Source organism: Pseudorasbora parva, chromosome 17 (assembly GCF_024679245.1).
Source record: "Pseudorasbora parva isolate DD20220531a chromosome 17, ASM2467924v1, whole genome shotgun sequence".
NCBI classification, from domain to species: domain Eukaryota; kingdom Metazoa; phylum Chordata; class Actinopteri; order Cypriniformes; family Gobionidae; genus Pseudorasbora; species Pseudorasbora parva.
The window spans coordinates 32,008,473-32,024,667 of NC_090188.1; the positions used below are offsets into that span (position 1 = coordinate 32,008,473).

At 36.4% G+C, this 16,195-nt stretch overlaps 1 protein-coding gene across 3 annotated transcripts in view; it reads left to right on the top strand.

The window, feature by feature from the left end:
- Positions 1–16,195, top strand: part of prkg1a (protein kinase cGMP-dependent 1a) — a 175,315-nt gene that overhangs the window by 35,542 nt on the left and 123,578 nt on the right. Inside the window, exon 1 of one of the 3 annotated variants that reach the window (XM_067421956.1) lies at positions 4,967–5,646. The exons of the other annotated variants lie outside the window; for them this stretch is intronic. Coding sequence (XP_067278057.1) covers positions 5,342–5,646 — 305 coding nt within the window. The 5' untranslated portion in view covers positions 4,967–5,341. Of the gene's footprint in view, positions 1–4,966; positions 5,647–16,195 lie in introns of those variants that run through there. 3 annotated transcript variants of the gene reach the window in all.

Consider the following 16,195-nt stretch of genomic DNA (forward strand, 5'->3'; position numbering starts at 1 on the left):
ACATCTTTATCAAAGAAACACATGTGTTATTTCTCATCGACCCGCGATTGATTGGACTATTATTTTTATATTACAACATCGGACGTTATAAGCACGAACCGCGCGCACACATACACGTTTGGCACGCGCTGCCCTTCAGATGAGAGAGAGAGAGAGAGAGAGAGAGAGAGAGAGAGAGAGAGAGAGAGAGAGAGAGAGAGAGAGAGAGAGAGAGAGAGAGAGAGAGAGAGAGAGAGAGAGAGAGAGAGAGAGAGAGAGAGAGAGAGAGAGAGAGAGAGAGAGAGAGAATAGCAGAACAAGAACGGATTATAATGAGATTCATCGGCCTGCTGGGCTTTGCGAGCCCTGGCCCATACGTATCTGAGTCCAGCGTGCTAAATGTATGCTCTGTTAGACACGTACACATAAGCAAAACGATCTATAACAATGAGGTATTATTAAATATAAAAACACGTTTTACTCACATGGTGTGTTGCACCGTTCCTGTCGGATCCAAATCCAGCATCGACCAGAGATTTGTTTACAAACGATTCCGCAGTGAACTAAAGTGAACATGTCTTCCCCATGTGAGCTGGAACTTCATTAAAAATAAAGTTCAACCACACAGTCCTAATATTAGGATCGGAAGGAAGCTTATGCAGCGACTGTGTTCTTCCACAACCAGGAATAGCGCAATATCTTAATCTTCCTCTATGTATTGTTGTTGACCAGCTGCTAGCACGAGCCCTCCATGAGTCAGTGGGCGGGGTTACTGAACTACATGTGCTCATTATTCTGTATAGGCGGTGTTTCGTCGCGCACTGATGTCAGTAGAAGCACAGGATCGTTTGTTGAGCCTGGTGTCTATAAAAGCTTTTCTTTGACTAACAAGGACGTTTTGAGCTCTGAAACTTACAGGATATTCTTATATTACCATGACCTTTTATATATCAAAAGCTCAAGGAAAAGTTGATTCCTCAATTCATCACCCCTTTAAGAGTAGTCAAGACTGGAATTATCATTAAAAGTGAGATGTGAGAAGTGAGGCATCATCTAAAAAAAGATCTGGTTCACTTGTAAGGGTCCCAAAGAGACAAAATGGCGGCAGGTATGAGTCTGTGGCAGAAAAGAGCAGCCACACTAGTCATGTTACAACAGATCCTCTTTCTATCGATCCACAAAGGAAGAACCATGCAGGAAGAGTTTATTAAGGTGAAATTTAAAGCCTGTTTTTCTGGGAGAGGACTTTTCAAGGGCATTGACAGTGAAAAAGCGATGGAGGGACAAAACCCAGCAACAGAAAGAATACATAATCTTGTATTCCTCATTTGTTATTTTCAGATGTTGTTTATATGAGTGGTTCTTTCTGTGTTATTTTTGACTACAATAACAATCCAAATAATGAACATCTGGGTGCTGTTGTGGGCCTTTGGGATCTTTTGACAAGCGTTTTCAGTTTTAGATTCTAGAGATGAGGGTTTGTTTCACTCATATTCACCTGCTCATACTGCCTTTGTATCTCTTTAAAGGGATAGTTCACCCAAAAATGAAAATGATGTCATCATTTACTCAAATTCTTCCAAACTGGTATGCATTTTTTCTTCCTTTGCTGGAAATAAAAAAATATATTTTTTGAAGAATGTTGATAACCAAATGGTTGATGGTCCCCATTGACTTATATAGTATTTTTTTTTCTCCATACAATGGAAGTCAATTGGTACCAACAACTGTTTGGTTACCCATATTCTTCAAAATATTATTTTTTTTTTCAGCTGAAGAATTACATTCACACAGGTTTGGAAGTTGTAACTTGAGAGGGTGAGTAAATGATGACTATCCCTTTAAGGTCTATCCTCAGTAGTCTTGCAGGCTCACAAAATGCATCCAGACCAGAAAAAAGACTTAGATATACTTATGAGATAGACATTTATTTCCTATACAGATTTAATGTCCCTTAGACTGAACTGTGAAGTTTAACACCTCTGTCTTACTTGCCACTAAAAACATCTTTTGCCATCACATCACCTCATTGTTCCGGTGTGTCTTTTATAGTCTGACACCAGAGGGCGCCTTATGTCCTTTTATAAACTCAGTCAAAAATTATGCATTACTACTAGATCTCCAAAGTTAAGGTCAAGCTATTTAAGCAATGTCAGTAACTATGAATGCAGGTGACGGGGTATAGTTGTCCCACATTTTATTCCGGTGAATATTTTCCAGGTTAGGTTTAATTTTGAAAGCACTGTCTGTTTAAACACATACCACAAATTGATCATTCCCAGTAAATATTTCCCAAGAATAAGACATTTAACATGTATGTCTCTTGTAATGTCCAAATAGCAGAGAATATAATCACATTATTTAGTGTATGTCGTCATAATAGAAACATGCCATTAAACAGCCTATGGTGTGCAAAATTCAGCTCCGAGAGGGCCACAGCAGTTTAACTTTAATCCTAATTAAAGTCAAGTCAATGCACCTTTATTTATATTGTGCGTTTACAATGAAAATAGTTTTAATGCAGCTTTACAATGGCAACAGGAAAATATTTCAACAAAATTTGATTCGGCTGTACAGTCCTTCTGTTATAAGCTCATTTCAATTTATCATATAGCACCAATGTGGGCAGGCCAGTAATATAGTTGATACAGTTAATTTAGTAATTCATTTTATTTGGCTATTTAGTTGAAAACTCTAGCTGAAATTTTAGTGTCCCCAACTGAGCAAGCCAAGCCAAAGGCGACAGTGGCAAGGAACCAAAACTCCATCAGGGCATGATGGAGAAAAATAAACCTTAGGAGAAACCAGACTCAGTCAGGGTGCTAGTTCTCCTCTGGCCAACGGACAAACAGTGTACGATTATAATTCAGGCAACATCACAAATCAGAAGTCATATTAGATCTGAACAGTCAGAATATTTGTCCAGTTCCATTCGGTTGAAGATCGGAGTGATCACACAGGAGACAGGCTTGTTTATGTCGATGAGGCCATCACAGGGAGAGTCTAGTTGATACGCTCTCTGCTGACACTTCAGGGCAGCGTTTGTTGTGTCTAGGCTCAGGCCCACCATCTGATCTGGAGTCGGCCCAGATCCGGCTGACTGCTGTCAACCTCGGGATAAACAGAGAGACTAACATTAGCGTAGATTCCATTCTTACAGTACATCAGGTGTTATAGGAAGTGTTCACGGTTCCGGTAGTTAAAATAGCCTTACTTTCATTTAAAGGTCCTGTTCTTCGCGATTCCATCTTTCAAACTTTAGTTAGTGTGAAATGTTGCTGTTGGAGCATAAATAATACCTGTAAAATTATAAAGCTCAAAGTTCAATACCAAGCGAGATATTTTATTTAACAGAAGTTCCCTTTCAAAGCTTAGAGCGAACGGCCGGTTTGGACTACACCCCTGTACTTCCTTCAGGAATCACGTCACTAGAACCGTTTGTTGACTAACCCTCCACCCACAATAACACGCAAAATAGGGGGTGTGGTCTTGTTGATCTCCCACGTGGAGAAGAGCGCGCATTCAGCGCTTGCATCTCCCCGTTATGGTAAGAGGCGGGACCTTTCTGGGCAAAGTGCGCGTCCAATCATAACACGGGAGGCGCTGGCCCAATCAGAACTCGTTACGTGTTTCTGAAGGAGTGACTTCATAGAACAAGGAAATCATCAGGCCGTTTTTAGGACAGAGGAGCCAGCGGTGTACAGATAAGTAAATTGTGTGAAAAATACTGTTTTTTTACACGCGAAACATGAACTCATGTTATATTGCACACAGTAAACATAATCAAAGCTTCGAAAACACGCGAAGAACGGGACCTTTAACTGATTTGAATAATAGAAATTGATAATGTTCTATGTGTATGCAAGGGGTAAGAGATTTTTAGTCAAGATTTAGATTGACAGATTGTGTCTGCTTCCCAAACAATGTTGGAAAGAGTGTTCCAGAGTTTAAGTGCTAAATAGGAAAAGGATCCACCGCCTGCAGTTGATTTAGATATTCTTGGTAGCCTATTATCAACTGGCCAGAGTTTAGAGACCGCAATAGACGTGATGGAGTATAATGTGTTAAGAGCTTGTTTAAGTACTGGGGAGCTAAACAATTTAGTGCTTTGTAAGTAATAAGCAAGATTTTAAAATGTATGCGATGTTTAATAGGGAGCCAGTTCAGTGTAAAGAACCGGGTTAATATGATCATACTTCCTGGTTCTAGTAAGAACTCGAGCTGCTGCGTTTAAGACCAGCTGGAGTTTACACCTGCTCCGTTATACAGGCTTATTTGCAAACTACAGGTAGGCCTATACTGGTTATACTGTTTGATATCGCAAACTAGTGTTACTTACCATATAATTTAATTGTTTTAAGCACCCTGGATTGTAGTGCACTTACAGTTTACTGCACTTTGATTTCTCTTTATTTCCCTTATAGCAGTTAATAAACTGAAAGTTTCGCACATTCACAGAAAACAGCTTTCGGTACTCCGTTTTGAAAAACAAGGTGGATAGGCTTTTTTGGAAATAGTAAACTAGGGCTCACAAACGAGGTGTCTCATAGAAAATTGGAAAACCAAAAGAAACTGGAATAAATTCTGTTAAATAAATCATAAATCATGTGGCAACTTTCCCGAGCTTGTCCTGACGCTCAGATAGGCTAAGCCTTTCTACCTTCATATAGTTCTAACCTATGTGCTGACTTTTGCATTAATGTCTGTGCACATAACAGTTATAGTAAACAGTCCTATCATGAAAAAAAAATGTTAAATTATATTCCTGATTCTATTTTCTTTTTCTGAAACCAACATGCAAAATATAATATAATGTCATATAATATAATTAAAATAATATAATTATCATTTATTTAATTACAACTCCAGCTATTACTGGTGTTCTCTATATGTTTGGTTCTTAATATGTAAACGTATTTGTATATACTATTTGTGCAGTAGGCTACTATAAAGTTTTGACGCACGGTCTGAATATCAACACCGACTGTCCAGGAATCCCGCGCTCTTCTGTGACGCGCACGAGCGTTCTGTGCACTCTCGAGCTCAACTCATTCATCACGTCACTGTTCACGAGAGACGCGCGCTCACACGGACACGCTTCTGTCAGAGATGAGGATTTGTGCGGCTCTGTTGGATTGAGCGCTGATTTTTTTTCTTCTCTCTTTCTCTTTTTTTTTTCTACACGGAAACACTGAGATACTTTTCCACACAGGTTGTTCTCGACTTGTAGTTGTAGTTCCTTTCAAAGCAGAATAGGAGCTGCTTTAGTGCACAGTCTCTCTTTCCTCTCAGTGAAGTTACTAAAAGTGCAGTTCTTGGAGGTTTTATTCGGTTCTGTTCGGTTTCATTTGGTCCAGAAGGAATGATGATGGGGACTTTACGCGACCTCCAATACGCTCTTCAGGAGAAAATTGAAGAACTGAGACAGAGAGACGCTCTCATTGACGAGCTGGAGCTCGAACTGGACCAGAAAGACGAACTGATTCAGAAACTGCAGAACGAACTGGATAAGTACCGCTCCGTGATTCGCCCGGCGACCCAACAGGTCCAGAACCGCTCGGAGCTGCAGGAGCATCAGCGCACAAAACGACAGGCAATCAGCGCCGAGCCAGCCAACGTCCAACAGCTGAGTCACGTGACTCTGCCCAACGTCCCCAAGAGTGCCAAGTAGGTTAACTCGATAGCAACAACCCGATAGCAGCAACAAAAATGTAATAATTTAATAATAAGATATAAAAGTAATCAAATGCTACATTTACCACTTAACTTCATTAGGCTTATCAAATACCCCACTTTAAACTGTAACAACATAAACTCATCACAGCACTTTGCTATGTTTAGGTATGTCATTTGATGGCTTTAATGTTGAATTGAGAGTTTAAATCATCAAACACCACATACAGCTCTACAAATACAGCGTTAATCTATATGACATATGAAGTATAGCTAACAATGCCAGTGTAACATGGAGAAAAACTTCTTGGTTTCAATATTTACTCATTAGTAAAAGCTGCCCATCAATGTTCTCTGGGTTTATACAGTATATAATCTGATCAGATAGGCTATAGCTTAGGATATATATATATATATATATATATATATATATATATATATATATATATATATATATATATATATATAAATAACCCTGTTAACTAGATCCATACAAATAAACAAGAAACTTAATTTTCCTTACACACCAAAAATTGTGTAGCTATTCAGACAACCTCTTAGTGATTTGACTTCTGCCTTTTGCATATCTATACTAGGGAAGTATTTCATATACATTTCACTAAACTCACCTGTTGTTCTTCAGTACATTACCATCATATTATTGTAGTCATTGTTAAAATATCTTAGTTTCTACAGTTTTTTATTTATTTAGCTAATAACATAATGACCACATTTTTACTAAAGCAAGTATAACTGGTGCAGATGGTATTTTGGCTATGGTTACCATGGTAACTTGTTAACAGTGAGGGCAATATCAAGGGTTTTACAGGTAGCACAATTGAAATTGTTCTGCTGTCTGGTGTAAATCCGAAACAAACTCATTATGTTCTGTTCAAAATGCCATTCATTGACATTTGCAAAAGCATCTTAATGATGATGCTCCAAGAAAGTTTGATTTTCCACAAGGACACATCTGAACCAGGAATATTGTGCCTGTGTTAAACAGTTATAAGAGCATTGACGTGGGAAATACAGTCTGCCCTATAATAACTGCTTTGTTTAATGGACTGATAATTTGCTTATCAAAGCAGTATGATAATGTCTAGCAGGTGGTTCACGAACATTATTTACATGATCATCTGTTATTATGCACACAGTGGCGTGTCATGTTTTAATTGAAATAGACACTGCCACGACCCGAGAACCTAACCTGACTAAACAGTTCCCCTGAACGTGAAGGATCTTTGTGTTTCTGCTGTCATGAACACACTTACCCTTAATTAATTTGCATCTAGTGGTTTGGCAGAAGAGGAACATCATTCTTCTGTTTCTGACCAGCATGGCCTCCCCCATCTGCTCTGCAACTGACATTTGACAGCTTAACACTGCTAATATACAACATAACCTTGTTTTGAACAGAAAAGCCCTTTAAACCCCACCACAGAGGAGCTTGTTCTGCCTTTTTCTTCAATTCTTCTTGAATCTTGAGCTTGAAAGCACCTCAAGGAATTATTATAAAGATTCAAAAGTGAACTTCCATATCAGCTTGTGTTGGGCCGCCAGATGGGAATGGACTGGCATCAATATTATTTTAGTCTTTGAATACTCATAGACTTTTGGAAGTGGATTATCTTTGTGGGAGAAGTAATGGAAACTTGTTTCTGCGAAAGAATAAAACATAAGCATAAAACAATTTTTTTGTGACATTTATCGTGAGTTTACATCTTGCAATTCAGTTTTTTTAAATTGTCTCAGTTCAATAAAGTCCAATTCTGAGGGGGAAAAGGTGACTTTCTATCTCACAATTCTGACTTTATATCACACAATTCTGACTTTATAGCACACAATTCTGACTTTATATCACACAATTCTGACTTTATATCACACAATTCTGACTTTATATCACACAATTCTGACTTTATATCACACAATTCTGACTTTCTATCTCACAATTCTGACTATATCTCATAACTCTGACTTTATATCACACAATTCTGACTATATCTCACAATTCTGACTTTATAGCACACAATTCTGACTTTATATCACACAATTCTGACTTTATATCACACAATTCTGACTATATCTCATAACTCTGACTTTATAGCACACAATTCTGACTATATCTCACAATTCTGACTTTATATCTCACAATTCTGACTTTATATCACACAATTCTGACTTTATATCTCACAATTCTGACTTTATATCACACAATTCTGACTTTATATCACTCAATTCTGACTATATCTCATAACTCTGACTTTATAGCACACAATTCTGACTATATCTCACAATTCTGACTTTATATCTCACAATTCTGACTTTATATCACACAATTCTGACTTTATATCTCACAATTCTGACTTTATATCTCACAATTCTGACTTTATATCACACAATTCTGACTTTATATCTCACAATTCTGACTTTATATCACACAATTCTGACTTTATATCACACAATTCTGACTATATCACACAATTCTGACTATATCTCATAACTCTGACTTTATATCTCACAATTCTGACTTTATATCTCACAATTCGGACTTTATATCACACAATTCTGACTTTATAGCACACAATTCTGACTATATCTCACAATTCTGACTTTATATCACACAATTCTGACTTTATATCTCACAATTCTGACTTTATATCACACAATTCTGACTTTATATCTCACAATTCTGACTTTATATCTCACAATTCTGACTTTATATCTCACAATTCTGACTTTATATCACACAATTCTGACTTTATATCACACAATTCTGACTATATCACACAATTCTGACTATATCTCATAACTCTGACTTTATATCTCACAATTCTGACTTTATATCTCACAATTCGGACTTTATATCACACAATTCTGACTTTATAGCACACAATTCTGACTATATCTCACAATTCTGACTTTATATCACACAATTCTGACTATATCTCACAATTCTGACTTTATATCACACAATTCTGACTATATCTCATAATTCTGACTTTATATCTCACAATTCTGACTTTATATCTCACAATTCGGACTTTATATCACACAATTCTGACTTTATAGCACACAATTCTGACTATATCTCACAATTCTGACTTTATATCTCACAATTCTGACTTTATATCACACAATTCTGACTTTATAGCACACAATTCTGACTATATCTCACAATTCTGACTTTATATCACACAATTCTGACTATATCTCACAATTCTGACTTTATATCTCACAATTCGGACTTTATATCACACAATTCTGACTTTATAGCACACAATTCTGACTTTATAGCACACAATTCTGACTTTATATCTCACAATTCTGACTTTATATCACACAATTCTGACTTTATATCACACAATTCTGACTTTATATCACACAATTCTGACTTTATATCACACAATTCTGACTTTATATCACACAATTCTGACTTTATATCACACAATTCTGACTTTATATCACACAATTCTGACTATCTCATAACTCTGACTTTATAGCACACAATTCTGACTATATCTCACAATTCTGACTTTATAGCACACAATTCTGACTTTATATCACTCAATTCTGTCTTTATATCACACAATTCTGACTTTATATCACACAATTCTGACTTTATATCACACAATTCTGACTTTATATCACACAATTCTGACTTTATATCTCACAATTCTGACTTTATATCACACAATTCTGACTTTATATCACACAATTCTGACTTTATATCACACAATTCTGACTTAATATCACACAATTCTGACTTTATATCACACAATTCTGACTTTATATCACACAATTCTGACTTTATATCACTCAATTCTATGGAGCTAGAAATATGACAAAATGATCTGTATTTGAACTGTATAAATCGGAAATCGGACAAGTGTAATCTAACAAAATTGAATATTATATTGCATTTTACATAGTTCTGAATTTGAATTTTTAAATGTTGAATGTAAAACATTTGAAATCGAAAACATCTGAAATGTTTTTATGTCAAAATTGTATAGACATGTATTTTCAAACAGCAGATACTTTGTTCTGAATTAATTGATTGTCTGGAAATATTAAGTTTTTGAAAATGCAGATTGAGATTTCAGATGAAGAAGAAATTCAGAACATCAAATTCAATATTCTAAAATTCAAACCGCAGAAATTCAGATCTTACAGAAAGCAGGCCAGAGGTCATCATCAGGGAAGAGTAAAGGATGTCAGAAAAGTCAAACGGAGCACCATCTGATCATTACATTTCCTATTTGTTATGGATGGCCCTTTTATACTTTTTTATACTTGTTTAGTTTAGATTAATGAAATAAGAAAATCTCTGAATTCTATCACACAATTCTGACTTTGTATCACTCAATTCTGATTTCATAACTCACAATACTGACTTTATATCTCGCTATTGACTTTATAGCAGTCAGAATTGCGAGCTAAATAGTCGCAATTATTTTTTTATTTTTTTTATTCTGTGGTGGAAACAAGGTTGCATTGAAGTTAATTTTGGATGAAAAGTACATGAATCTTTTTCTTGCTTTTCTTTGTTTGCTGATGCATGCATTTAGGTTATTAACTTTCCTGCAGGTTTCTTAGAAGTAAAGGCAAATGCTTTCACCAAATATCATGATACTAAATGATGCACCCCTTTCTTCCTGTTGGTACAGTGTTTTGCCATTTGAATGTCATTCGCAGTGTCTTTGTCTCATGATTGCATCTGGTTTCTTCCTGTTTCGGTGTCTTTTTTCTTCTTCTTTTTTTTCTTGATGAATGATAAAAGACCAGAAGAGTTTTTTGAAGTCTTGATTGAAATGTCTCATCTGAACTGGTCTCTGACATCTGGACTGTCTGAGGTCTTTTGAAATATCAAAGGTCTGAAGTTCTTTACCGATATAATGTCTGCAGTGGACTCTTTGACCTCTGTCCACCTTTTTCCTAGCCTATGTGTTTTAGATTATGGGAGGCACTTCTGGTTTGTGGAAGTTCCATGAAAAAACTGGAAATCAAACTGATCATAATGTGAAACAAATAATCATAATCACTGAAACAAATAATCATAATGTTACACTAGTTGTTTTTTATTATCAAAACAACTTTAATTATTATTAGCAGATCCTCAGGCCCAAGCACATGCTCTACACTTCACCACAATGGTAACGTCCAAAAACACTAACATAACAAATAACAACAAAACAAAACATTAAACATTAAAAAGTCTCTCCATTTTCTCATCTCGTTAGAAATGCATAAAATAGCACTTTATTAAACATTTACTCTCCACATTCAGCCCATTTGCAAAGCATGATGGGAAGTAAAAGTCCTGTTTGTTCGGCTTACTTGATTGAGTCATGTTATTTCAAAATAAACACATCAAGTTATGTCAAAGAGTAATGGTTTTAAGTCAGTTTAACATGTATCAATTACATTTGAACCAGAAACCTGATATAATGGTGTTAAATCATGAATTGCTTAAATAAAGTGAACAGCATCATAAGTTCATTTTTTTGAGTGTACAAGTAACTCAATTTCAAAACTTCAGCCAATGTACATATATAAATTGGGATTTGTAAGTAGAACTCAAACAAAAGTTATTTTAACTAGTTCTTTTAATGTCTGCTTGTTCATTTTACTAGAAGAATGTGTGGAAACTGATTGCCTTAAAATTCTCAAGTAAGCTGAACTTAACACTCAATTAAGTAAGCTTAATTGCATCAAGTTATTCTTACTTAAACCATTCAAGTTGTGTCGACATAATTCTATCTGTGAGCTGAGGAAGTGTACCCCCAGAATGCATTGCAGCACAAATAAATTAATCACAGGCCAATCGTAACGCCGTTTTATTATTTTTGGCTTTATTTTACCATTTTATTTGCTGTATTTTGTCAGTATAACCCCAATAACATCAAATGAGCTTAATTTTTTTTAATTTTACCATTGTGTTTTGCATGCTGAATGTTGAAGTCTGTGTGTGACTCAAGCATGGTCAATTGTTGAATATTGTCACAATATAGTAATATAGAGGCATTATATCAAAGTAAAATTAAAGTGTGTCATAAGTGTTAGCAATAAAATGTTAAAAGATCATCAATTGGTATTACATTTCGTGTTGCATTGCTGCATCAATAGGAAGAGATTTACAGTAATATAAATTAAGTTCCAAGTGCCCAACCAAAGGAAACACTGATCACCGTAATGGTGAGAAATTTTAGGAAATCAACATAAATTTATAAAGTCAGCTTATGTGACGCTTTCCCAAAGTATTTAGTTGTATTTTCAATAACAATCAGGATGACTGGAAAATGAGTGAATGCAACTAAGAAGAACGATGACTCCAGAAGTGGAGGAAATTAGTGAAAAGTCTATTAAGAATTGCCCCGCCTCAACCTTTTAACTGCCCAACTGTTTTTTTTGTTTGTTTGTTTTTTCCTTTGGCAAAATGGTACTCGAACCAGTAAAGTAATGTTTACTTGGGTTTTCTAAGTAACAAAGGTAAAGCATGCAAATAGTTCAGATTACTAAACTGTTTTAAGTAAGTTACAAGCTAAGACATTAAGTAAAGTTTACTAAAAAGGCTTAGTAAGAACAGCTGTTGGATTTAACAGTGTGAACATGCATTTAGTACACACTCAACATTCTTAAGTACTATGTACTAAAATTGCTTAGTTTAGCTATTGCATCCACCTAAAAGTTCACACTACTCAGTATATTCAAGTTAAATCAACACATTTTCCAAAATCAGTTAATTTTACAAGTTTTTCTTTAAAGATTCAACAATTACTTTTTAGAGTGAAATAATCCTTATCCTTTTGACTGAATGAACTATAAAATGTCCTTCATGTTTTATTGTCAGATGTCGCGGAATAACACAATGCTTGTTATTTTAATGTAAAATTGTATTCAAAATTGAAAAAATATTAAATTAAAAAAATAAATCGAAAAAATAATGCCCTGTAATACTGTGGTAAACTCCATCATCCTACATCAGGGGATGCCATCGCGCGTGCTTTTGTTGACATGACAACCCTGATAGCCCTGAACTAGTGATGCGCGGGTCGTCTCATAACCCGCGGACTCAGTATGTCTATTTAATGGTCGCGGGTGCGGGTTGTAAAAATATATACAGTGGTGCGGGGCGGGCCAAATACTTTCATAAAAGTGGGACCAACGGGTTGGAAAAAAAGCTGACTCGTGCATCACTAACAGTTACCCTGAATACTGCAGGAGGAGTTCACATGCAGGTGTTCAGCTTGTCACGTGTGAAATGTCTTCATCCCAAGTAGTTCAAGTTCAAGTTCAATTTTATTTATATAGCACATTTCCCACAGCCCCCAGGCTGACCAAAGTGCTTTACAGAAGGTCAAGAATAGCATACATACATAAAAATAAAACCAGAACAGAGTAAGAAATAAAAAGCACAACTTTAAAAGTCAAACACATCAGGGTAATCAGTACGCTAAAGAAAATAGTAAAGATTTTAACAGTGACTTAAAAATAGACAGCGTAGGGGCCAGTCTGATCTCTAAAGGCAGGGTATTCCAGAGTCGTGGCCCTGCTACCGCAAATGCACGCTCACCTCTACGCTTCAGTCTAGCGCGTGGAACGACCAGCAAAGCATGATCACAAGAACGGAGTCTTCTGGAAGGAGTATAGGAGTGAAGGAGTTCAGATAGATAGACAGGCGCTTTGTTATGAAGGGATTTATAGACGAAGAGGAGAATTTTAAAATCTATTCTCTGACAAATCGGCAGCCATTGAAGTGATCTAAGAATAGGAGTGTTCATATTTACGACGTTTTAAAAGAAATCTGGCAGCAGCATTTTGGACAAGCTGAAGTCGTGCAATTTGAGATTTAGATATACCGCAATATAAAGAATTGCAGTAATCTAGACGCGATGTAACAAACACATGAACAGCCATTTCTAGAGTTTTCGGGGAGAGAAAGTTTTTAATTTTAGACAGAAGACGAAGTACAGTGGCATATGTTTCAGCATGCCATATGAATATAATTTCATAGGTTTTATTTTTTTCAAACGCCAAATGATCGCGATGCTCACGTTTACAAGCCAGTGTCATTATAGTAGCCTATAGTCTATTGGTTACCATTTTACAGAATCTATGATATTTTAATTCAATGTTTGAGTGGTAGGTAATAACCATAGCAAGCATGACAGCCAAGTCAGCATCGGTCGGGCACGCCTCCTTCAGCTCACGCCAACGAGCAAACGATGGCCCTATGTTAGTCCTCGTCCTGCCTTTAATCCGATAATTTTTCCATTTCCTCTTATTGCTTTCCTCCAACAAAACCTTTGCTTTCTTATTTTTCTGTGCTGCTTCAGACATCCAAACATCCGACTAACAAATGATAGTTGGGCTTGCACGTCCGAATTTAAGGAAGTGTGGGTGTTGGTGGAAGTGACGTATGTGCCGTAAAGCAGTCGAATTTTGTAGTTCTTTTTGTTCTCGGGTTACTACCCGAAACCCGAAGTACGATTAAAAACGATACAGACCCCGTCAGGTTATGGCAGACGTGTCATGAAACCTATTGTAAGTCGATGCATCTTGAGTCGATGAGTCTTGAAAATATATTATGAAGGTTGAAAAGTTAGCTGGTGCTGCTTAATTTCTTTGGTGACTTTACAGAAATTGCAGAAACATTTTTTTTTCCAGTTTTACTGGTATAAATTAAAGGGTTACTTCAGCGATTAGCATATGACTTTGTATCAGTAGAAACCCTGGAGTATATTAAAATTATTGTGCTTTTCCCCCTCATATCTCCCTGAGACAAGAGATTTATGCATTTTATTTCTGGAAAAATTCCTCCTATGATGCAAATTGACGATTTTTGCATCATAGGAGGAATGTTTGCCCAAAGGCTAAAGACTACAGCCAGCAGAGGGAGCCATTTCCGCATGTTTTGAATCCGCGCATGGGGGATGGGAGATCACACTCAGCTTGCAGGGAGAGCTCAGCTCAGCTACAGGCACTCATTTAAACGGAGATATGGTACGCAATGTAAGTCTTTTAACTTCTCAAATTAATTTCTATGAAAGTTAAGCTTGTAAAGGCATGAACTGAAACGCGCCAGACTGAACTCGAGTTGTGAATGTATGCCGCGAGTGTAGTCGCGATTACCTCAGCTCTCATCACTCCTGCAGTCAGTGCTCAGCGCTGTGATACTGGCGCGGTGACACTCATTATATTGAACAGACACGTTCAGTTTTTAATTGTAGTGTCTCCTCTAACTCAGTCACTGTAATCAAGTTGGTGGCGTTGGGAATGGCACAGGGCAGCGAAGCATTCTGGGAATTGTAGTCTTTCATCCCCATGGGACAAAAATACATTTTCTGTCTTTTCTCAGTCTAGAAGACACCAAATTCAAAAATAATTTCACATTTCTACTGCATTGATGACCCAGTTTAAATACAGATTCATCTTCCCAGCGCTGAAGTGCCCCTTTAAGATTTGTATTTTCTTCCACTGAGCAAGAATATGGCTAAAAGCAATGCATTTGGCAGTTATAGTCATAAGCATCAACAGTGCACTTTTCATGGATTGTTTGTCTTAATTCTGCAGAGTAAGCTTAAATCTAGAAATGAATCAATTTGGTAATTCATTTGTCTCAGGCTATGCACTGTCATGGAGCTGTTATCTGCCACAAGACTTTGTTTCCTGTTTTAGCGTTCTGTCTAGAAAATGGACATACGAAACAGAGGAAGATATGGGCATTAACTCATTAGCACACACGTATCTAATGATCACAGAACTACAGATGGCTTTCCAATGAGGCCACATGCAGTGAGGGCAGAGTATGTGAATCATTACAGATCCTCTGGACAGTCCTTTGCACTGCAAATAGAGAATTAATTCTCCAGTTTCAAGGATTAAAGTAATAGTCTCAACTAATAATATTCCGTCAAAAAAAAAAAAAATGTTGCAAGACAAACAAAAAGCCTACTAATAAGCAACTTTCTTGTAGGAATTTTTATGTGCAAGATCTATTTAGTGTATTTGTACAACACGTCCACAGCTTTGTACAATTTTTCTTTGCTTGGCATACTTTGTCCTTTTAAGGGAGACAGTCTGTCGACCTGTGTGATGCGAATATCCTCCTGAAAAAGGCAGTGGGTAAAAATTCAAGTCAAACAGGGGTTGTCTGTTGTAAATGAGGCCAGTGAACTCTGTGCTTTTACTGGATGTAAAACATCTCCTCTGACTCTTCCTCCAGAGAGCCAATGTCATCTAGAATACAGACTGAGTCTGGCATACAAAAATACTGCACAAGGCAAAATTTTGAAGCAGAGAGATGAACGCATTTTATGGTTAAATAGTTTTTTTTTTTTGTTAATGCAGAAATATATGTCTGTAACTGTAATACTTTTGCTGTTAATGTCCTGTTTCTCAGATATTTCTGTTAAATACCCTACTAATCTCAATTATCTCAACAAATGAATTGAGCAATGCAATTCACATTCAGTGTATTGCTCTTTATTTTTATTGTATGTCAACAGTTGTCACATTTGTTTCTATTTTTATATCTCCC